The sequence below is a fragment of the Salmo salar genome, chromosome ssa11 (assembly GCF_905237065.1).
Source record: "Salmo salar chromosome ssa11, Ssal_v3.1, whole genome shotgun sequence".
Classification (NCBI taxonomy): Eukaryota; Metazoa; Chordata; class Actinopteri; order Salmoniformes; family Salmonidae; genus Salmo; species Salmo salar.
The window spans coordinates 38,344,417-38,369,803 of NC_059452.1; the positions used below are offsets into that span (position 1 = coordinate 38,344,417).

Consider the following 25,387-nt stretch of genomic DNA (forward strand, 5'->3'; position numbering starts at 1 on the left):
ATATGAAACTAACGGCGTCACCTAGCTACCACAATATGAAACTAACAAGGTCACCTGGCTACCACAATATGAAACTAACGGCGTCACCTAGCTACCACAATATTAAAACTAACCGCGTCACCTAGCTACCACAATATGAAACTAACGGCGTCACCTAGCTACCACAATACGAAACTAACCGCGTTACCTAGCTACCACTATTAAAACTAACCGCGTCACCTAGCTACCACAATATGAAACTAACCGCGTCACCTAGCTACCACAATATGAAACTAACCGCGTCACCTAGCTACCACAATATTAAAACTAACCGCGTCACCTAGCTACCACAATATTAAAACTAACCGCGTCACCTAGCTACCACAATATGAAACTAACCGCGTCACCTAGCTACCACAATATGAAACTAACGGCGTCACCTAGCTACCACAATATGAAACTAACCGCGTCACCTAGCTACCACTATTAAAACTAACCGCGTCACCTAGCTACCACAATATGAAACTAACCGCGTCACCTAGCTACCACAATATGAAACTAACGGCGTCACCTAGCTACCACAATATGAAACTAACCGCGTCACCTAGCTACCACTATTAAAACTAACGGCGTCACCTAGCTACCACAATATGAAACTAACGGCGTCACCTAGCTACCACAATATTAAAACTAACCGCGTCACCTAGCTACCACAATATGAAACTAACGGCGTCACCTAGCTACCACAATATGAAACTAACCATGTCACCTAGCTACCACAATATGAAACTAACCGCATCACCTAGCGACCACAATATGAAACTAACGGCATCACCTAGCTACCACAATATGAAACTAACCGCGTCACCTAGCGACCACAATATGAAACTAACGGCGTCACCTAGCTACCACAATATGAAACTAACGGCGTCACCTAGCTACCACAATATGAAACTAACCGCGTCACCTAGCTACCACAATATGAAACTAACCGCGTCACCTAGCCACCACAATATTAAAACTAACCATGTCACCTAGCTACCACAATATGAAACTAACCGCGTCACCTAGCTACCACAATATGAAACTAACGGCATCACCTAGCTACCACAACATGAAACTAACCGCGTCACCTAGCTACCACAATATGAAACTAACGGCATCACCTAGCTACCACAATATGAAACTAACGGCGTCATCTAGCTACCACAATATGAAACTAACCGCGTCACCTAGCTACCACTATTAAAACTAACCACGTCACCTAGCTACCACAATATGAAACTAACGGCGTCACCTAGCTACCACAATATGAAACTAACAAGGTCACCTGGCTACCACAATATGAAACTAACGGCGTCACCTAGCTACCACAATATTAAAACTAACCGCGTCACCTAGCTACCACAATATGAAACTAACGGCGTCACCTAGCTACCACAATACGAAACTAACCGCGTTACCTAGCTACCACTATTAAAACTAACCGCGTCACCTAGCTACCACAATATGAAACTAACCGCGTCACCTAGCTACCACAATATGAAACTAACCGCGTCACCTAGCTACCACAATATTAAAACTAACCGCGTCACCTAGCTACCACAATATTAAAACTAACCGCGTCACCTAGCTATCACAATATGAAACTAACCGCGTCACCTAGCTACCACAATATGAAACTAACGGCGTCACCTAGCTACCACAATATGAAACTAACCGCGTCACCTAGCTACCACTATTAAAACTAACCGCGTCACCTAGCTACCACAATATGAAACTAACCGCGTCACCTAGCTACCACAATATGAAACTAACGGCGTCACCTAGCTACCACAATATGAAACTAACCGCGTCACCTAGCTACCACTATTAAAACTAACCGCGTCACCTAGCTACCACAATATGAAACTAACCGCGTCACCTAGCTACCACAATATGAAACTAACGGCATCACCTAGCTACCACAATATGAAACTAACCGCGTCACCTAGCTACCACAATATTAAAACTAACCATGTCACCTAGCTACCACAATATGAAACTAACCGCATCACCTAGCTACCACAATATGAAACTAACCGCATCACCTAGCTACCACTATTAAAACTAACGGCGTCACCTAGCTACCACAATATGAAACTAACGGCGTCACCTAGCTACCACAATATTAAAACTAACCGCGTCACCTAGCCACCACAATATTAAAACTAACCATGTCACCTAGCTACCACAATATGAAACTAACCGCGTCACCTAGCTACCACAATATGAAACTAACGGCATCACCTAGCTACCACAACATGAAACTAACCGCGTCACGTAGCTACCACAATATGAAACTAACGGCATCACCTAGCTACCACAATATGAAACTAACGGCGTCACCTAGCTACCACAATATGAAACTAACCGCGTCACCTAGCTACCACTATTAAAACTAACCACGTCACCTAGCTACCACAATATTAAAACTAACCGCGTCACCTAGCTACCACAATATGAAACTAACGGCGTCACCTAGCTACCACTATTAAAACTAACCACGTCACCTAGCTACCACAATATTAAAACTAACCGCGTCACCTAGCTACCACAATATGAAACTAACGGCGTCACCTAGCTACCACAATATGAAACTAACCGCGTTACCTAGCTACCACTATTAAAACTAACCGCGTCACCTAGCTACCACAATATGAAACTAACCGCGTCACCTAGCTACCACTATTAAAACTAACCGCGTCACCTAGCTACCACAATATGAAACTAACCACGTCACCTAGCTACCACAATATGAAACTAACGGCGTCACCTAGCTACCACAATATGAAACTAACCGCGTCACCTAGCTACCACTATTAAAACTAACCGCGTCACCTAGCTACCACAATATGAAACTAACCGCGTCACCTAGCTACCACAATATTAAAACTAACAGCGTCACCTAGCTACCACAATATGAAACTAACGGCATCACCTAGCTACCACAATATGAAACTAACCGCGTCACCTAGCTACCACAATATTAAAACTAACCGCGTCACCTAGCTACCACAATATGAAACTAACCGCGACACCTAGCTACCACAATATGAAACTAACCGCGTCACCTAGCTACCACAATATGAAACTAACCGCGTCACCTAGCTACCACAATATTAAAACTAACCGCGTCACCTAGCTACCACAATATGAAACTAACGGCATCACCTAGCTACTACAATATGAAACTAACCGCGTCACCTAGCTACCACAATATTAAAACTAACCGCGTCACCTAGCTACCACAATATGAAACTAACCGCGTCACCTAGCTACCACAATATTAAAACTAACCGCGTCACCAAGCTACCACAATATGAAACTAACCGCGTCACCTAGCTACCACAATATTAAAACTAACCGCGTCACCTAGCTACCACAATATTAAAACTAACCACGTCACCTAGCTACCACAATATTAAAACTAACCGCGTCACCTAGCTACAACAATATGAAACTAACCGCGTCACCTTGCTACCACAATATTAAAACTAACCATGTCACCTAGCTACCACAATATGAAACTAACCGCCTCACCTAGCTACCACAATATTAAAACTAACCGCGTCACCTAGCTACCACAATATGAAACTAACGGCATCACCTAGCTACCACAATATGAAACTAACGGCGTCACCTAGCTACCACAATATTAAAACTAACCGCGTCACCTAGCTACCACAATATGAAACTAACCGCGTCACCTAGCTACCACAATATGAAACTAACCGCGTCACCTAGCTACCACAATATGAAACTAACCGCGTCACCTAGCTACCACAATATTAAAACTAACCGCGTCACCTAGCTACCACAATATGAAACTAACAGCATCACCTAGCTACCACAATATGAAACTAACCGCGTCACCTAGCGACCACAATATGAAACTAACGGCGTCACCTAGCTACCACAATATGAAACTAACCGCGTCACCTAGCTACCACAATATTAAAACTAACCATGTCACCTAGCTACCACAATATGAAACTAACCGCGTCACCTAGCTACCACAATATTAAAACTAACCGCGTCACCTAGCTACCACAATATGAAACTAACCGCGTCACCTAGCTACCACAATATGAAACTAACGGCGTCACCTAGCTACCACAATATGAAACTAACCGCGTCACCTAGCTACCACTATTAAAACTAACCGCGTCACCTAGCTACCACAATATAAAACTAACCGCGTCACCTAGCTACCACAATATTAAAACTAACCGCGTCACCTAGCTACCACAATATGAAACTAACCATGTCACCTAGCTACCACAATATGAAACTAACCGCGTCACCTAGCTACCACAATATGAAACTAACGGCATCACCTAGCTACCACAACATGAAACTAACCGCGTCACCTAGCTACCACAATATGAAACTAACGGCATCACCTAGCTACCACAATATGAAACTAACGGCGTCACCTAGCTACCACAATATGAAACTAACCGCGTCACCTAGCTACCACTATTAAAACTAACCGCGTCACCTAGCTACCACAATATGAAACTAACCGCGTCACCTAGCTACCACAATATGAAACTAACCGCGTCACCTAGCTACCACAATATGAAACTAACCGCGTCACCTAACTACCACAATATGAAACTAACAGCGTCACCAAGCTACCACAATATGAAACTAACCGCGTCACCTAGCTACCACAATATGAAACTAACCGCATCACCTAGCTACCACTATTAAAACTAACCATGTCACCTAGCTACCACAATATGAAACTAACGGCGTCACCTAGCTACCACAATATTAAAACTAACCGCGTCACCTAGCTACCACAATATGAAACTAACCGCGTCACCTAGCTACCACTATTAAAACTAACCGCGTCACCTAGCTACCACAATATGAAACTAACGGCGTCACCTAGCTACCACAATATGAAACTAACCGCGTCACCTAGCTACCACTATTAAAACTAACCGCGTCACCTAGCTACCACAATATGAAACTAACGGCGTCACCTAGCTACCACAATATGAAACTAACGGCGTCACCTAGCTACCACAATATGAAACTAACGGCGTCACCTAGCTACCACAATATTAAAACTAACCGCGTCACCTAGCTACCACAATATGAAACTAACGGCATCACCTAGCTACCACAATATGAAACTAACCGCGTCACCTAGCTACCACAATATTAAAACTAACCATGTCACCTAGCTACCACAATATGAAACTAACCGCGTCACCTAGCTACCACAATATGAAACTAACCGCATCACCTAGCTACCACTATTAAAACTAACGGCGTCACCTAGCTACCACAATATGAAACTAACAGCGTCACCTAGCTACCACAATATTAAAACTAACCGCGTCACCTAGCTACCACAATATGAAACTAACGGCGTCACCTAGCTACCACAATATGAAACTAACCATGTCACCTAGCTACCACAATATGAAACTAACCGCATCACCTAGCGACCACAATATGAAACTAACGGCATCACCTAGCTACCACAATATGAAACTATCCGCGTCACCTAGCGACCACAATATGAAACTAACGGCGTCACCTAGCTACCACAATATGAAACTAACGGCGTCACCTAGCTACCACAATATGAAACTAACCGCGTCACCTAGCTACCACAATATGAAACTAACCGCGTCACCTAGCTAACACAATATTAAAACTAACCGCGTCACCTAGCTACCACAATATGAAACTAACCGCGTCACCTAGCGACCACAATATGAAACTAACGGCGTCACCTAGCTACCACAATATGAAACTAACCGCGTCACCTAGCTACCACTATTAAAACTAACCATGTCACCTAGCTACCACAATATGAAACTAACCGCGTCACCTAGCTACCACAATATGAAACTAACGGCGTCACCTAGCTACCACAATATGAAACTAACCGCGTCACCTAGCTACCACTATTAAAACTAACCGCGTCACCTAGCTACCACAATATGAAACTAACCGCGTCACCTAGCTACCACAATATGAAACTAACCTTTGTCACCTAGCTACCACAATATTAAAACTAACCGCGTCACCTAGCTACCACAATATGAAACTAACCGCGTCACCTAGCTACCACAATATGAAACTAACGGCGTCACCTAGCTACCACAATATGAAACTACCCGCGTCACCTAGCTACCACTATTAAAACTAACCACGTCACCTAGCTACCACAATATGAAACTAACCGCGTCACCTAGCTACCACAATATTAAAACTAACCGCGTCACCTAGCTACCACAATATGAAACTAACGGCATCACCTAGCTACCACAATATGAAACTAACCGCGTCACCTAGCTACCACAATATGAAACTAACGACGTCACCTAGCTACCACAATATGAAACTAACGACGTCACCTAGCTACCACAATATGAAACTAACGGCGTCACCTAGCGACCACAATATGAAACTAACCGCGTCACCTAGCTACCACAATATTAAACTAACGGGATCACCTAGCTACCACAATATTAAACTAACAGCATCACCTAGCTACCACAATATTAAACTAACGGCATCACCTAGCTACCACAATATTAAACTAACCGCGTCACCTAGCTACCACAATATGAAACTAACTGTGTCACCTAGCTTCCACAATATTAAACTGAACCGCCACCTTAACATACCTAGCTTCCACAATATGAAATTAAACCACCACCTTAAGATACCTAGCTTCCACAATATTAAACTAAACCACCACCTTGAAACACCTATCTTCCACAATATTAAACTAAACCACCACCTCGAGACACCTAGCTTCCACAATATTAAACTAAACCACCACCTCGAGACACCTAGCTTCCACAATATTAAACTAAACCACCACCTTAACATACCTAGCTTCCACAATATTAAACTAAACCACCACCTCGAGATACCTAGCTTCCACAATATTAAACTAAACCACCACCTCGAGATACCTAGCTTCCACATTATTAAACTAAACCACCACCTCGAGACACCTAGCTTCCACAATATGAAACTAAACCACCACCTCGAGACACCTAGCTTCCACAATATTAAACTAAATCACCACCTTAAGATACCTAGCTTCCACAATATGAAACTAAACCACCACCTCGAGACACCTAGCTTCCACAATATTAAACTAAACCACCACCTTCAGATACCTAGCTTCCACAATATTAAACTAAACCACCACCTCGAGACACCTAGCTTCCACAATATGAAACTAAATCACCACCTCGAGACACCTAGCTTCCACAATATGAAACTAAACCACCACCTCGAGATACCTAGGTTCCACAATATTAAACTAAACCACCACCTCGAGACACCTAGCTTCCACAATATTAAACTAAACCACCACCTCGAGACACCTAGCTACCACAATATTAAACCTCCTCAAACACATTCGGTGCCTTATCCCCATTCCAGAGTGCCTGGTAAGAAATGCTATCATACAAGATGACTTGTTATTCTATGGCGTTCCATAGAAGCTGCAACAAGGCCCTCTATTAAAACAGAATGACAGCCTAACACACACAGTACACAGCCATCTCTAGTTCCTAATGAGCTTCATCACATTGGTCCCGCTCCACTTGTCATGCTAACGGACACACATGTATCCACCCGTATATTCCACATGAGAGGACAGAGGGGACAGACCATGCTGGGTGGCTTTCTCAGTTACATTGGAGAGTTCCACAGGAACAGCCAGGAGCAACTGTAGTCAGATTCACCCTATCCGTGCTAACAGTGTGTGTGTTTCAACTAGTCAGTGGCAGTGTCAACAGAATACCCATATGCCTCGCGTTTTAACACTCACTCAGTCAAATAGACAGACGTACAAACATTAGTGGAGGCGTGCCAACGAACCGGCAAGCGTGCGTGCACACTTCAGTGACCTGTAGTGGAAAGTCAATTAGCAAGTCCTTGGCCCTGTGGACAGTTTGGCCTTTAGCCAAGCAGTAGCAGCCAGTAAGCTGGTTGGTCTGACACACAAGGACTGATATTTAACAGGTACACCTGTAGCTACAGGCTAGGGGTCTTAAAAAGCCTCCAGTAGCTGTAATGGTGGGAAATGACAGGCTGTTTGAGTCATCCAAGACAATAGAATGACTTGTTAAGCTCTGATCCACAGCTGTGCTGAGTGCTCGCCTGTGTCAGAGAGAAATAGAAAGCGTGAGAGTGAGACTAAGAACAAGAGGAGAGAAAGAAAATAGCGTGAGAGTGAGACTAAGAACAAGAGGAGAGAAAGAAAATAGCGTGAGAGTGAGACTAACTGCTAGTGGTGTTTATACACCAGAGAGAGAGAGACAGCGAGACAGAGATACAGAGAGAGACAGAGACAGAGACAGAGAGAGAGAGACAGAGAGAGAGAGAGAGACACACTGACAGGGAGACACAGACAGACAGAGAAAGACACAGACAGACAGACAGAGAGAGAGAAAGACAGACAGACAGACAGACAGACAGACAGACAGACAGACAGACAGACAGACAGACAGACAGACAGACAGACAGAGAAAAAACGTAAAGCCTATTTTGTGTGTGGGATGTGAAAGGTGTTTAAATTGGTGTTTGTTTCTCTGTGTGTTTGTCCTGCTTCAAATGATACCCAATCTCTCCAGCTCTCTGCCAGTCCGTGTTCATGACTGTACCCTTTCCCAGGCCCTAAACTCAAACAGGAGGTACCAATCCTACAACTGAGCTTAGCAGAGACCTATATGGAACAACTTGTAACAGCAGATCTTCCTGTCTGGGTTGGCGCCCCCCCTTGGGTTGTGCCGTGGCGGAGATCTTTGTGGGCTATACTCGGCCTTGTCTCAGGATGGTAAGTTGGTGGTTGAAGGTATCCCTCTAGTGGTGTGGGGGCTGTGCTTTAGCAAAGTGGGTGGGGTTATATCCTGCCTGTTTGGCCCTGTCTGGGAGTATCATCGGATGGGGCCAGTGTCTCCTGACCCCTCCTGTTTCAGCCTCCAGTATTTATGCTGCAGTAGTTTATGCGTCAGGGGGCTAGGGTCAGTCTGTTATATCTGGAGTATTTCTCCTGTCTTATCCGGTGTCCTGTGTGAATTTAAGTATGCTCTCTCTAACTCTCTCTTTATCTCTCTCGGAGGACCTGAGCCCTAGGACCATGCCTCAGGACTACCTGGCATTATGACTCCTTGCTGTACCCAGTCCACCTGGCCGTGCTGCTGCTCCAGTTTCAACTGTTCTGCCTGCGGCTATTGAACCCTGACCTGTTCACCGGAAGTGCTACCTGTCCCAGACCTGCCGTTTTCAACTCTCTAGAGACAGCAGGAGCGGTAGAGATACTCTCATTGATTGGCTATGAAAAGCCAACTGCCATTTACTCCTGAGGTGCTGACCTGTTGCACCCTCGACAACTATTGTGATTATTATCATTTGACCATGCTGGTCATTTACGAACATTTGAACATCTTGGCCATGTTCTGTTATAATCTCCACCCGGCACAGCCAGAAGAGGACTGGCCACCCCTCATAGCCTGGTTCCTCTCTAGGTTTCTTCCTAGGCTTTGGCCTTTCTACGGAGTTTTTCCTAGCCACTGTGCTTCTACACCTGCATTGCTTGCTGTTTGGGGTTTTAGGCTGGGTTTTTGTACAGCACTGAGATACCAGCTGATGTAAGAAGGGCTTTATAAATTAATTTAATTTGAGAAAAACCTTGGCTTAACTTCTTATACAGAGAAAAAAAAGGTACATTGATAAAAAGACGTGGGTCATCATAGAATTACAAACTAGACAAGAATGGTAAAATGTGTTTCTTTTTCTAAAACATTAATATACACAAGGGAGTACATTTGGCATGGTACAAGAGGAAGTGATCTAACAGGAAGTCCTATCTTACAACGTGAACAATAGTGTCAATATGAGAAGCAGCTTTGAGGTAACGGAGGACACACATACAGTACACTGGAACCCCTCTTCTCCTGCGTTTCAAGTCATTTTACATCACTCTAAAACTCCCATAACAATGAAAAGGCAAAAATTACATTTTCATCATGACAATAGCCTGGTTATTTTGCATGTAACTCATATTACATTTTTACACAGGCAGGCCTTAAGTGTATAAAAACAAACAAGCGAACAAAGCAAAAGTAAATAAAATGAATGTTTTCACAGACTGTATTGGGAAAAGATGCGTGCAAAGAGCATATCATTAAGATGGGTGTTAGTAACAGATCCTAAAACATTTTACAACAGGAAGCTCGCAAATCCAAGAGCACTTGAAAAAATGTAATTTATAAAATAGTCTTTACTGGCCAGCAAAACAAAACAACATCTGTGTCCACTGTATAAAAACAAAGTGTGTAGTGATATCTGACAAGTTAAACAAGTAGGCAGCCTTCATAAACGCTATAAACACCCATTGACCTCTGTCTAACTATTATACCTCCCAGGCTTCTTCGCCTCCTCAAGTTAAATGACTAAATACATAGAATTTGAGTAAGTATTCTAGGCTGTGCTTTGTTTTCACATTGGAACCACAATCAAATCAAATATTCCTGACGATCAACCCTATGTTCTCATCTCCGCTAAAATCATGTAAGGTTTAAAGAAAAGACAATATAAGGGAAATGATCAAACGGTCAAAGATGGTCATGTGATGATGGCTGTGTATAAAGATGTAAAAGGACGCTAAGCCAGATGGGAGTCTGGCTGATAAGGAACGTCAACGGCAGTCGCACAGAGGTTGGGTGTGGTCAATCTCTGTTCCTAAATGTCAGAAACAGGACCAAACCCGGTCCAGCCGCTCAGGAGGACCTCGTCCGTCAGTGGTAGGAACAGACCATTCCTTGGCCCCTCCCCTCGGGGGGGTACTGCAGTGTTGGAACTATGTTTGTGTTCAACTGATGACATTTAGCAGGATAAGGCTGAGGACCAGACAAGTTTGTGGTCGAGGTTGACGATGCTCAGTTGAGGTCCGACCGACCTGCCACAAACACAACTACACTACAATAAACTGCTCAGAGTTCATCATGGTTCTTGGTCAGGTCTTCTCCATAGTTGGTGGCCTGACTTCCTACAAACATGTTCCAGTTCTCCAGGATCTCCTCCTTGGTCAGCATTGTGTCCTGAGGAGAGAGAACCCAGTCAGGTTTACATAGTCTATAAGATATCCTACTACTAAAGAACTAACACTTGAATTTCAATTCCTCCATTTTGACAACTAAGACATGATAAAAAAGTATGAACTCAGGCTCTTTATCCTACATATTATTACCAGCCAGAAAATTGGTAAAGAGGAGTGAAAACTTAAACAATCGTTGGGAATCATATTGGTCTGACTTGTAGGCTAGGATATAGGATCAGTACCCTGTCCTGGTCTGATTCGTAGACTAGGTTATAGGATCAGTACCCTGTCCTGGTCTGACTCGTAGACTAGGATATAGGATCAGTACCCTGTCCTGGTCTGATTCGTAGACTAGGTTATAGGATCAGTACCCTGTCCTGGTCTGACTCGTAGACTAGGTTATAGGATCAGTACCCTGTCCTGGTCTGACTCGTAGACTAGGTTATAGGATCAGTACCCTGTCCTGGTCTGACTCGTAGACTAGGTTATAGGATCACTACCCTGTCCTGGTCTGACTCGTAGACTAGGTTATAGGATCACTACCCTGTCCTGGTCTGACTCGTAGACTAGGTTATAGGATCACTACCCTGTCCTGGTCTGACTCGTAGACTAGGTTATAGGATCAGTACCCTGTCCTGGTCTGACTCGTAGACTAGGTTATAGGATCAGTACCCTGTCCTGGTCTGACTCGTAGACTAGGATATAGGATCAGTACCTTGTACTGGTCTGACTCGTAGACTAGGTTATAGGATCACTACCCTGTCCTGGTCTGACTCGTAGACTAGGTTATAGGATCACTACCCTGTCCTGGTCTGACTCGTAGACTAGGTTATAGGATCAGTACCCTGTCCTGGTCTGACTCGTAGACTAGGTTATAGGATCAGTACCCTGTCCTGGTCTGACTCGTAGACTAGGTTATAGGATCACTACCCTGTCCTGGTCTGACTCGTAGACTAGGTTATAGGATCAGTACCCTGTCCTGGTCTGACTCGTAGACTAGGTTATAGGATCACTACCCTGTCCTGGTCTGACTCGTAGACTAGGTTATAGGATCACTACCCTGTCCTGGTCTGACTCGTAGACTAGGTTATAGGATCAGTACCTTGTCCTGGTCTGATTCGTAGACTAGGTTATAGGATCAGTACCTTGTCCTGGTCTGATTCGTAGACTAGGTTATAGGATCAGTACCTTGTCCTGGTCTGATTCGTAGACTAGGTTATAGGATCACTACCCTGTCCTGGTCTGACTCGTAGACTAGGTTATAGGATCAGTACCCTGTCCTGGTCTGACTCGTAGACTAGGTTATAGGATCACTACCCTGTCCTGGTCTGACTCGTAGACTAGGTTATAGGATCAGTACCTTGTCCTGGTCTGATTCGTAGACTAGGTTATAGGATCAGTACCCTGTCCTGGTCTGACTCGTAGACTAGGTTATAGGATCAGTACCCTGTCCTGGTCTGACTCGTAGACTAGGTTATAGGATCAGTACCCTGTCCTGGTCTGACTCGTAGACTAGGTTATAGGATCAGTACCTTGTCCTGGTCTGACTCGTAGACTAGGTTATAGGATCAGTACCTTGTCCTGGTCTGATTCGTAGACTAGGTTATAGGATCAGTACCTTGTCCTGGTCTGATTCGTAGACTAGGTTATAGGATCAGTACCTTGTCCTGGTCTGATTCGTAGACCAGGTGTCGGGCCTCTGCCATGGCGTGATCGTAGTCCTGGGGCAGGATCCAGTGGCGAATCTCTGCCACGTCCATCTTTCCGTCCTTGTTCAGGTCCCTGAAGTCAGAGAACTGGTCCCGCTCCGTTCTGACCCAGTCTGGTTCTGGACCCCCCTCCTCATGGGAAAACATGTCCGCTGCAATGACACAGGAACATATAGGATGACATACTCAAAGAAGGTCAAAAAGTGAACACTTTGTTTAAAAGTATGCTTATAAACCGTAACTAAATAGTTTGTTAACCATTAGTAAAAATGTTGTAAATCATTGTTCGTTCATGTGCTCATTTGCATTCCCTGTATAAGCCATTTACTATAAGGACCTGTAATCAAAACTCTATAGAACTAATGGTTACCAAGCATGCTATGTAATGTTTCTAAGCAGTTTCTAAGTGGATATTCCTTCAAAAACGCAACCAAAAATGAACAGTGAAATCCTAGAATAGGCAGACTGCAGCGTCATAGCAGAGCTTTCCCAAAGCAACCAACAAACAGGCCTTTGATTCCTAATCAGGTCACAGAGCTCATGGGGTTGCCTACATCTTGTGTTAGGAACTCTTCCTCTAGACTAGAAGACCCAGGAGGATACTAACACCAAACCTTGTAAACACTTCCAATATACCATAAGAACATGATATAGTTTGTGGAGAAAATAATTACAAATTGGTTAAAAATAGTTTTGCATTAAAATGAGGGTAGACCTGTCCTCGTGTGTAAAAAAAAAAAGGAAATTCCGCTGAAAAAGGAGAGAGAAAAATGAAGAAAACAAGAATGAAGTGAGTGAAAATGACCTGTAACCGGTGTTCATGAAGGGTTAGTCTTCTGATGCAGTGTCAACCCCAGTCACGCCTCCCAACTCACCAATATACTCATCCTCGTCCACATGTCCGTCTCCATTCTTATCAATGTCCTCCAGGGTCTCCTGCACGCAAACACAGGCAATGTCATAAAAGGGGGACACAGAGGTCAACGGCAGTGGGACTCTCACTACTGACAGTAATAAAAGATAAAACACACAGCCCCAGGCAGTATGAGTCGAGCTACGAGGCTCTGCTTACAGATGGGCTGGCAGAGAGACACTACGATTACAGAGCCACTGCTGATGATCAGCTAACTGCCTGGATTGGAGACCATGTTGGTTTTCAGAGATGAGATTTTAGCCACTTCTTTAAGAGCAATCTATGGTTGCTTTACTTGTGTAATTTTAGATATATCTAACCATCTGTTTATCTGGAGGAATGGATTGTATATACAGTGCATTAGGAAAGTATTCAGACCCCTTGACTTTTCCACATTTTGTTACTTTACAGCCTTATTCTAAAATGGACTAAATAGTTGTTTTCCCCCCACAACCAATCTACACGCAATAACCCATAATGACAAACCAAAAACAGGTTTTTAGAAATTTTAGCAAATGTATAAAAAAAACGAAACTAAAAAAATAACAGAAATATTACATTTACATAAGTATTCAGACCATTTACTCTGTATTTTGTTGAAGCACCGTTGGCAGTGATTACAGCCTCAAGTCTTCTTGGGTATGATGCTACAAGCTTGGCACATCTGTATTTGGGGAGTTTCTCCCACTCTTCTCTGCAGTTCCTCTCAAGCTCTCAGGTTGGATGGGGAGCGTCACTGCACAGCTATTTTCAGGTCTCTCAAGAGATGTTCGATCGGGTTCAAGTCCGGGTTCTGGCTGGGCCACTCAAGAACATTGAGACTTGTCCCAATGCCACTCCTGTGTTGTCTTGGCTGTGTGCTTCGGGTCGTTGTCCTGTTGGAAGGTGAACCCTCGACCCAGTGAGGTCCGCTCTGGAGCAGGTTTTCATCAAGAATCTCTCTGTATTTTGCTCCGTTCATCTTTCCTTCGATCCTGGCTAGTCTCCCAGTCCCTGCCGCTGAAAAACATCCCCACAGCATGATGCTGCCACCACCGAGCTTCACCGTAGGGATGGTACCAGGATTCCTCCAGACGTGACACTTGGCATTCAGGCCAAAGAGTTCAATCTCCATGCAGGTTGTCATGTGCCTTTTACTGAGGAGTGGCTTCCATCTGGCCACTCAACCATAAATGCATGATTGGTGGAGTGCTGCAGAGATGGTAGTCCTTCTGGAAGGTTCTACCATCTCCAAAGAGGAACTCTGGAGCTCTGTCAGAGTGACCATTGGGTTCTTGGTCACCTCCCTCACCAAGGCCATTCTCCCCTGATTGCTCAGTTTAGCCGGGCGGCCAGCTCTAGGAAGAGTCTTGGTGGTTCCAAACTTCTTCCATTTAAGAATGATGGAGGACACTGTGTTCTTGGGGATCTTCAATGCTGCTGACATTTTTTGGTACCCTTCCCCAGATCTGTACCTCGACACAATCCTGTCTCGGAGCGCTACGGGCAATTCCTTCCACCTCATGGCTTGGTTTTTGCTCTGATATGCACTGTCAACTGTGGGACCTTATATAGACGTGTGTGTGCCTTTCCAAATCATGTTCAAATCAATTGAATTTACCCCAGGTGGACTCCATTCAAGTTGTAGAAAAATCTCAAGGATGATCAATGGAAACAGGATGCACCCGAGCTCAATTTCAAGTCTTATAGCAACGGTTCTGAATGCTTACGTAAATAAGGAATCTGTTTTTTGTTTTTTTTTAAATATACATTTGCTAAAATTTATAAAAACCTATTTTTGCTTTGTCATTATGGTTTATTATGTGTAGATTGATGAGGAACCTTTTTTATTGAATCCATTTTAGAATAAGGCTGTAACGTAACAAAATGTGGAAAAAGTAGAGGTCCGAATACATTGTATGGTGTAGATGATTTTAAAGTTGTGTGCCATCCCTATACAGTCTCTTAGGTATGTTTACAGAGCCTCAACTCATCTTGTCAACACTGCACAATCGTTGTGTTCCCTCGTTTGGGATTTAACTTATGACTGTTTCTCTAAGGTTGTAGCAGTTGTTAAGAGAGAGGATATGTCATGACTGTTTCTCTAAGGTTGTAGCAGTTGTTAAGAGAGAGGATATGTCATGACTGTTTCTCTAAGGTTGTAGCAGTTGTTAAAAGAGAGGATATGTCATGACTGTTTCTCTAAGGTTGTAGCAGTTGTTAAGAGAGAGGATATGTCATGACTGTTTCTCTAAGGTTGTAGCAGTTGTTAAGAGAGAGGATATGTCATGACTGTTTCTCTAAGGTTGAAGCAGTTGTTAAGAGAGAGGATATGTCATGACTGCCTCCCAAATGCCCCCTTTACATCGTGACGCATTTCATTACTCCGTACGTCATCTTCACCGAGTCTTGCCCCGCTACTGAACGGACCAGTGTAGTGTTTTGTAAGGCAAGATGGAGGACACCCTCTCTCCTCAGAGATAGCATTTATTTTGGGATATTGCAAAATATGACATTTTATTCAAGACAGGATAAATATATTGTTTCAGGTGATAAAACATGTTTTGTTTCGTTACTTTTTCCTCAACTTGTTTCTCTAACTTTATAGCAAGTCAAGCAACCAAGAGTGTTTATGGGTAATGTGAACGAGGCTTAAGGTTGTAACTTTAGCAGTTGTTATTAGAGCAGTATGTCATCACTACCTCAAAATGCAGTCACCCCCCTTACCAGCCAACATAGATTCACACAAAAACACACCATGTTTCAAGCAGGTTATAAATGCCCCTGCTGAAGCCTACTGAAAGATTAAAGACCACTTACCATGGGGAGTGGATGACTAATAATAAACAACGTGTTATTAAAAATATAGAACATAATGAATATAGACCTCTCCATAGCAGGACTCATCCAGGATATCTCCTCTACAACACCAGTAGTATAGGGGTTCATCTCCTCTACAACACCAGTAGTATAGGGGTTCATCTCCTCTACAACACCAGTAGTATAGGGGTTCATCTCCTCTACAACACCAGTAGTATAGGGGTTCATCTCCGCTACAACACCAGTAGCATAGGGGTTCATCTCCTCTACAACACCAGTAGCATAGGGGTTCATCTCCTCTACAACACCAGTAGCATAGGGGTTCATCTCCTCTACAACACCAGTAGCATAGGGGTTCATCTCCGCTACAACACCAGTAGCATAGGGGTTCATCTCCGCTACAACACCAGTAGCATAGGGGTTCATCTCCGCTACAACACCAGTAGCATAGGGGTTCATCTCCGCTACAACACCAGTAGCATAGGGGTTCATCTCCGCTACAACACCAGTAGCATAGGGGTTCATCTCCGCTACAACACCAGTAGCATAGGGGTTCATCTCCGCTACAACACCAGTAGCATAGGGGTTCATCTCCGCTACAACACCAGTAGTATAGGGGTTCATCTCCTCTACAACACCAGTAGTATAGGGGTTCATCTCCTCTACAACACCAGTAGTATAGGGGTTCATCTCCTCTACAACACCAGTAGTATAGGGGTTCATCTCCTCTTCAACACCAGTAGTATAGGGGTTCATCTCCTCTACAACACCAGTAGTATAGGGGTTCATCTCCTCTTCAACACCAGTAGTATAGGGGTTCATCTCCTCTACAACACTTGAGTGTTATAGGGGTTATGGGCCCACTATGGTAGGGAGGAGGCACGTCAAATTACCCAATAATAACAACGTGGATGTGGCTTAACGTCATGGCTTGGGTCTTCCTCTGAAAGACTGCCCCTATTGACTACAACCACAAGGTGTGATCACCACAATCAATGAAGACAACACTGCCCAAGCAGCAACCCAGAAACATTTCTGAAAAATGAACCATCAATAATTAACTCAGTCAAATGGGTATTACAGTTTTTATGAAGACAGAAGCCTAGTGCATTAGTTTCTCCATGTTTGCCAGAAGACTGTTCAGCGCTGTCAGTTTTATATTTAAGTGGCATGGGTCGGTTTGTCCCACTAGACCTGTTCCAAAAAATCTACACATTTTTTCCAGGCTGAGTAAAGTGTCATTAGAGAGCGGGATCTGAACGCAGAGCACTCCTAGTGGGACATCATCAGACAGAAACAGATTTCACAGAAACTCTCATCTGTTCCAAGAATTAGAAAACATTTTCGGAAAGCCAGTCAAGTCATCTATAGAGTACGATGAGGAGTTTTCAATACAGCTTTAAACTCTTCACATAACTCAGGTTTTAAAGCTGCTTCTCAAATACACCCCTGATTACTACGTTTCGCTTAAACTTAATCCAGAAGAAGTTATCAGAGGTTCTCAAATCAGTTTTCTAGGCTGCTGTGGAGTTTGCGGTTTGTCTATCTACTGATACACTACCATAACCCAAGTGAGAGTTTCTGCATTAGCCAACTCATTTCTGCTAACTCAGCAATAACAGGCTGGCATCCAGGTCAACACTAGACATTTCAGTGCAGAATGGAACACTAACCAGGACCACCATGTCCTTCATGTGGTCAAACTCCTCTGGGTGGAGGAAGGAGGTGAACTCTTCTCTATCAGCTGCCAGGTCTCCATCCAGATCAGCTGTTTGAAATCTCCTCTCGTCCCTGGGCAGCATCTTCTTAAAGCTGAACTGGTCTGTGGCCTCTTCAAACTCCTCTGGGTTAGCTTGGAGGAAAGACAAACAACTGTAGTAGAGCTGCTGGCTTAAATAACTAGGTAGGTCATGAATTTGGATGGAAGGTGTGATATTGTTAGCTATCAGACATGAGAGAGGAGAGAGGGGCCATGGGTCGGCCAACCAGAGAGGAGAGATTTGCTTGAATCCTCAGTCATATCATATCTGACAGAACATGTCATAAGCAGGTCATATCATATCTGACAGAACATGTCATAAGCAGGTCATATCATATCTGACAGAACATGTCATAAGCAGGTCATATCATATCTGACAGAACATGTCATAAGCAGGTCATATCATATCTGACAGAACATGTCATAAGCAGGTCATATCATATCTGACAGAACATGTCATAAGCAGGTCATATCATATCTGACAGAACATGTCATAAGCAGGTCATATCATATCTGACAGAACATGTCATAAGCAGGTCATATCATATCTGACAGAACATGTCATAAGCAGGTCATATCATATCTGACAGAACATGTCATAAGCAGGTCATATCATATCTGACAGAACATGTCATAAGCAGGTCATATCATATCTGACAGAACATGTCATAAGCAGGTCATATCATATCTTACACAGGTAGTAGCCATAGGTAGCCTGCTTGTACTCATCCCACGAGATCTTGTTGTCTTTGTTGAGGTCGTAATCCGTCCACACCTTGGCCACGTTCTCGTAGACGTAACGCTTCTGCACCCGCTTGATCCAGGCCTTCAGTTCAGTGATGGTGACATAGCCATCTCCATCACTGTCTATCCGGTCCACTATCTTACTGTGGGATACAGAGGACACACACAGTACTATAGTCTATCATTCATTTCCTTTCATTATAATGCATAGCCATACATAGATGCAGTTTAATATAACAGGCCATATATTTCCTTTAGAAAAAGAAACAGAGACATGAGTTGATGTCTTCAGTGACATAAGTAAGCAGTTATTCTAGCAACACAACACTATCAGTTTATACATAGTCAGCCAGCCATGAGAGAATAAAAACCTATTGAGTTACGTTTGCTTTGGGAGGAACTTGTGCCTAAATAATATTGAGAGTCTGTTCTATTTAGGAAGTTAGTTTTCCACCAACTAGAGTAAACGGGTTTATATCCATCTTGGTTGCCACGTTGTGATGTTGAGAGGGTCCTCCCACTCAACGCCATTCAGGAAAGGGAATTCTCAGGGAGAAGCGCCAACCACACAACCTACGCCCATTTCAGCCAACGTGTGTAACATAGAGCCAACATGTCATTTGAGCAGTGGTAAAGATGAAACGGAACCACAGCAAGCAGGACAGGTCTCTCTATGAAAGAGCACACCGAGACAGTGTAGTTGACACGTTCCACGGGTTCCAACACACATTTAAAACCCACGAACAACATTCTGTCCGTGGTTCTCAACTTTTATCCAACTCTCTCAACACCACAAAACTTCCTCTTGCTTCTTTAATGCATTATCCATAATTAAGAACTACACTCTGCAATTATAATATGACCGGGGAATGTGTGCGAGCGAATAGCACTCGCTCTACATTTAAAAGCGTAATAATGCACCGTTATATCATGCGGGTCTGCTGGCATGCAAATGTCTCAGGCACCACTTGGGCGAGTTGTGAAATTTTAATAACCCAAAGCCAAGAGAACACGAAATACATTAACAGGAATATGCGACTATTGTGACCCACTAAGAAGGCCCATATCTTTGGAGATGTGTGACAATAGCCCACATTACGCACGAGAGGTTGGTTGCGTCACCATCGCCTGCTCTCCAGATATAGACCCTCGCGACGCAATGACACCAACGTCAAGCGTTATCAGAGAATAATGGAACTGAGGAGAACCGAATAAACTGTCGTCTTTCAACTACTTTTGAACTTTAGTGACCCTGCATTGTATCACGTGTATGTCTAGTCTTTTCAGGGGAACCTTACCCAAGCCTGTCTTTGCTCTCCTCCGGCGTAAGCTGGTCGAAGGTAGTAGCGTCCTCCTTTCCCAGAAAGGCCTCATGATCGAATTGGAAGCTCTGGTTGTCTTCGTTGGCTTGCTTAATGAGTTCTAATGGGTCGTGGTGGACGCGCTCTTTTCTTAGCGTTGGTTTGCCGAGCACTACACAAGAGCAGAGGAGCAGAACGCACACGTAGCTGTACACGTCCATCAGTAGGGTGTTTGAGGACAGATCAGCTGTTGCGGAGTGAGCCGTATTTAGCCCGCTGCTACAAATGTAGCCAATCTGTTACAAGTCTGCTGAGGCGAAATAAAACAACAGCGCAAGCTGGCTACTTTCTTACTTTGAGGAGAGCAACAATGTTGCTGAAACGCGGCATCCAAGCATCAAGTCTTGCACTAAAGTCTATGTGCATTTAAATACATTACACGGGTCACTTCAGACCAGTACAGCCCGCCCCAGGTCGTATTTTCGTTTCAAACATGCCCGGCTGGTTACCACGGGACAGCACAGAGCTCAACCTAGCGAGGTTGCTTCCTACTTCACGTACAACCATTCACATATTCGCTTTCAGCGTTGGTTCAGCCTCACTCATTGTTAGTGTCTCTGCCATTGGTCCACGGGCTGTCTGTACACGAGATGACTATGGGCGCCACGTTGCAAGATGACACGTAAACCTGCCGTAGAACTCTCACGCATTTTTTGAAGGGCTGCCAAAAATAGTTGTGCCCCTCCTTAATCACTTTGTTGTCTCCCTGTTTTACTGATATGGGTATGTTTGTGTTCTCTCTCACTCTCTCAATTTTCAATTGAATTCAATTGCATCTCTGTGTGTGTGTGTGTGTGTGTGTGTGTGTGTGTGTGTGTGTGTGTGTGTGTGTGTGTGTGTGTGTGTGTGTGTGTGTGTGTGTGTGTGTTTTCTTCAGAATATATTAGACTATTAATTTAACATAACAAATGCACAAACAGCAGAAGTCCACAAAGCAGGATACCATACCCATCATATTTGACACTTGTTGGGGCCCCGGTCTTTAGCTGAAGACAGCATTAAAACAGCTCATGGTTATTATCATGACAGGCATTGAGACATAGATAGGACAAATAGCGTCATATTATTATTATTTCACATTTACATTTCAGTCATTTAGCAGACACTTATCCAGAGTGACTTACAGTAGTGAGAGAATACATTCTTTTTCATACTTTTTGTATTTCAATATGTTTTAACATGCAATAGGAGAATCTGTGTACCCTGGAAACAACTTGCTGACAGCGTCCTCCCTAATCTCCATTTGTAGGGAGGAGAACATTTATTTTGTCATTCAGCATTAGCATAATAAGCCCAACACATGGAATTTAGCTTTTTTGCATAAACTGTACATCCCAGTGTTTTATTATAAAGGACCGTGGGGCTAACTGGCCTTTTTATTTAATTCATGAATAGTTAATGTATTTAAATTAGTCTTGCCCGGTCAATTTGAATCAGAGTGTCGTAGCGAGATATGATGATACACAGATGTGTTTTCTCCCAGTAAGATCTCTCTCTCTCTCTCTCTCTCTCTCTCTCTCTCTCTCTCTCTCTCTCTCTCTCTCTCTCTCTCTCTCTCTCTCTCTCTCTCTCCATCCCTTTCTTCCTCTTGCACCCAAATGTACAGAAGTGTTCAGCCATGATTGTTGTGGGGTAATTGTTACTTCCTAATTACAGTTTCCTCAGAGCTATATGTTCACGTCCATGCCAGTTCTGGAGAGATCGGTGATGTCTGGGGTTGTAGTATAATGAATTCAATTTCAAAATAGGGGTTTTAATTGAACTTATTGAAGTTGAATTGAATTAGATTGATGGATTAAATTGTTATGACATATACATTCACATAAACATATTATAGACTAACACAGTTTATGGCTGTACTGTGTTATGGTATTCTATGTTCTTTTGTTTTTGTCTCCAAAGTGGAGACGAAGAGGAGGGAGGGAGGAGGGTAGAAGGAGGGAGGGAGAGAGAGGGGGGGATGGAGGGATGGATGGATGGAGAGGGAGGGAGGGGAGATGGAGGGAGGGAGGGAGGGAGAGAGAGAGAAAGGGAGGGAGGGAGAGAGGGGGGGGAGAAAAAGAGAGAGAGAGAAAGAGAGGGGAGATGGAGGGAAAGAGCGAGAGAGAGCGGGAGGGAGATGGAGGGAGATGGAGGGAGAGTGTGTGAGAGAGAGAGAGAGAGAGAGGGAGAGAGAGAGAGAGGGAGAGAGAGAGAGCGAGGGAGAGAGAGAGGGAGAGGGAGAGAGAGAGGGAGAGAGAGAGGGGGAGAGAGTGAGAGAGGGGGAGAGAGAGGGGGAGATGGAGGGAGAGAGAGAAAGAGAGGGGGAGAGAGAGAGAGAGAGAGAGAGAGAGGGGGAGATGGAGGGCGAGTGAGAGAGAGAGAGAGAGAGGGCGAGTGAGAGAGAGAGAGAGGGCGAGTGAGAGAGAGAGAGAGAGAGAGAGAGAGGGGAGATGGAGGGCGAGTGAGAGAGAGAGAGAGAAGGGGAGAGAGAGAAAGAGGTAGAGAGGGAGATGGAGGGAGAGAGAGAGGGGAGACGGAGGGAGAGTGAGAGAGGGGGAGATGGAGGGAGAGTGAGTGAGGGAGAGAGGGAGGGAGATGGAGAGACAGTGAGAGAGAGGGAGATGGAGGGACAGTGAGAGAGAGGGAGATGGAGGGACAGTGAGAGAGAGGGAGATGGAGGGACAGTGAGAGAGAGAGGGGGGAGCTGGAGGGAGAGTGAGAGAGAGTGAGAGAGAGAGAGAGAGCCCTAATACTGAATCTCAGATGAAAATAATGGAGTTCCAAAAAAGATCCAGCAGTCAGGACAACAAAGACACATTCTATCTAGACAACGTTGCCCTAGAGCACACAAAGAACAATACCTACCTCGGACTAAACATCACAATTAGGATCTGGATAAATCAGTTACAGAGCCCATTGCCCTCTATGGTTGTGAGGTCTGGGGTTCACTCACCAACCAACAATTCCCAAAATGGGACCAACATCCAGCTCAGACTGCAGAATTCTGCAAAAATAGACTTTGTGTTCAGTGCAAAACCCCAAACAATGTATGCAGAGCAGAACGAGGACTATACCGGGTAGTTATCAACATCCAGACAAGAGCTGTTCGATTCTACAACCACCTAAAAGAAGAGATGCCCACACATTCCACCACAAAGCCCTCAGAGAGATGAACCTAGAGAAGAGTCCCCTCAGCCAGCTGGTCATGGGGCTCTGTTCACAAACACAGACCCCACAGAACCCTCAGCTACAGAGAGATGAACCTAGAGAAGAGTCCCCTCAGCCCCACAGAACCCCAGGACAGCAACACAATCAGACCCAACCAAATGATGAGCAAGAACACTGACACACTGTAAAGAATCAACCAGAGCAAATTGGAATGCTATCTGGCCTTAGAGAGTACACCGTGGCAGATACCTGACCACTGTGACTGACACAAAATTAACAAAATGATTGTACAGACTCAGTGAGCATAGCCTTGCTATTGAGATAGCCTGTCTTCTCTTCAGAGCCAGGTCTGCCTATGTGCACACTGCCCACAAAATGAGGTGGAAACTGAGCTGTACTGTACTTCCTAACCTCCTGCTAAATGTACGACCACACTAGAGAGAGAGAGAGAGAGAGAGAGAGAGAGAGAGAGAGAGAAAGAGATGGACAATTTAATCCATCAATCTAATTCAAATCAACTTCAATAAGTTCAATTAAAACCCCTATTTTGAAATTGAATTCATTATACTACAACCCCAGACATCACCGATCTCTCCAGAACTGGCATGGACGTGAACATATAGCTCTGAGGAATCTGTAATTAGGAAGTAACAATTACCCCACAACAATCATGGCTGAACACTTCTGTACATTCGGGTGCAAGAGGAAGAAAGGATGGAGGGATGGATGAGGGAGGGATGGATGAGGGAGGGATGGCTTTCAACATGAATATTTCACATTTGGAGAAGGAGTGGGTGTTCAGCTAATCATGACACACACACACACACACACACACACACACACACACACACACACACACACACACACACACACACACACACACACACACACACACACACACACACACACACACACACACACACACACAGCACAAGGCCTTTGGTTAATGTGATTAACAAACGCTATGCTGTGAGACACAGGACATTAGTGTCCAGCAGTAATCCAGTTTTGCGGTTCCCTATCCATGCCCCATGGCAAGCTCTTCATCTCTGTGTGTGTCTGGATGGAGAAAGCTCTCCCAGACCCAGGGGACAGCTGGTTAGGATCATTTTGGCTCCCGAGTGGCGCAACGGTCTAAGGCACTGCATCTCAGTGCTAGAGGCGTCACTACAGACCTTGGTTCAATTCCAGGCTGTATCACAACAGGCTGTGATTGGGAGTCCCATAGGGCAGCGCACAATTGGCCCAATGGTCGTCCAGGTTAGGGTTTGGCCGCGGTAGGCTGTCATTGTAAATAAGAATTTGTTGTTAACTGACTTGCCCAGTTAAATAAAGGTTAAATACATGTTTAATTTGATTATTATTGTAAGTCTGGGGTTCATTTTCCAGGCCCAAGGGACTTCAGTGGTAGTGGATGCTGGTTTCCTTTTCTTGAAAGTAGATTTAATGTCTACCCAAACTGTAGTTACACTGTAGTTACCATGTATATACACAGGTATGAAGGCCATTTCATGTAACTGACACCCAGTCTATAACCATCTGGCTATCAAACCCAAATCATATAAGTGACACAAAACTGCAATGGCCCACTGAGCTACAGACAAAGTTATTCATCTCAAGGAGAAGAGTTTGACTAACTTTTCCTGCTAGAGCCAACTCTGGAGTGGAGAGGCGATAAGACCTTACAAAAGAGGAATGTGATCTGACTGAACAGTCTAGGGAAAACATCCCCACTCTCTCCCTGTGACCATCCCCACTCTCTCCCTGTCACCATCCCCACGTCACCATCCCCACTCTCTCCCTGTCACCATCCCCACTCTCTCCCTGTCACCATCCCCA

General features: G+C 44.3%; 1 protein-coding gene across 2 annotated transcripts; it reads right to left on the reverse strand.

The window, feature by feature from the left end:
* Positions 1-9,663: 9,663 nt before the first annotated feature.
* On the reverse strand, positions 9,664-20,875 carry LOC106562582 (reticulocalbin 1, EF-hand calcium binding domain). Of its 2 annotated transcripts, XM_045689508.1 has the most exons (6): positions 20,336-20,865; positions 18,987-19,180; positions 18,208-18,386; positions 13,698-13,758; positions 12,775-12,974; positions 9,664-11,114 (listed from the first exon to the last, which is right to left on the reverse strand). In XM_045689508.1, exons 1-6 carry the CDS (start codon positions 20,557-20,559, stop codon positions 11,007-11,009), a joined length of 966 nt encoding a protein of 321 aa, XP_045545464.1. In that variant the 5' UTR covers positions 20,560-20,865; the 3' UTR covers positions 9,664-11,006. The 2 variants fall into 2 exon arrangements, with proteins under 2 accessions (XP_045545464.1, XP_045545465.1); XM_045689509.1 differs by lacking the exon at positions 9,664-11,114 and having other exon boundaries at positions 12,774-12,974; positions 13,628-13,758; positions 20,336-20,875.
* Positions 20,876-25,387: the final 4,512 nt, after the last annotated feature.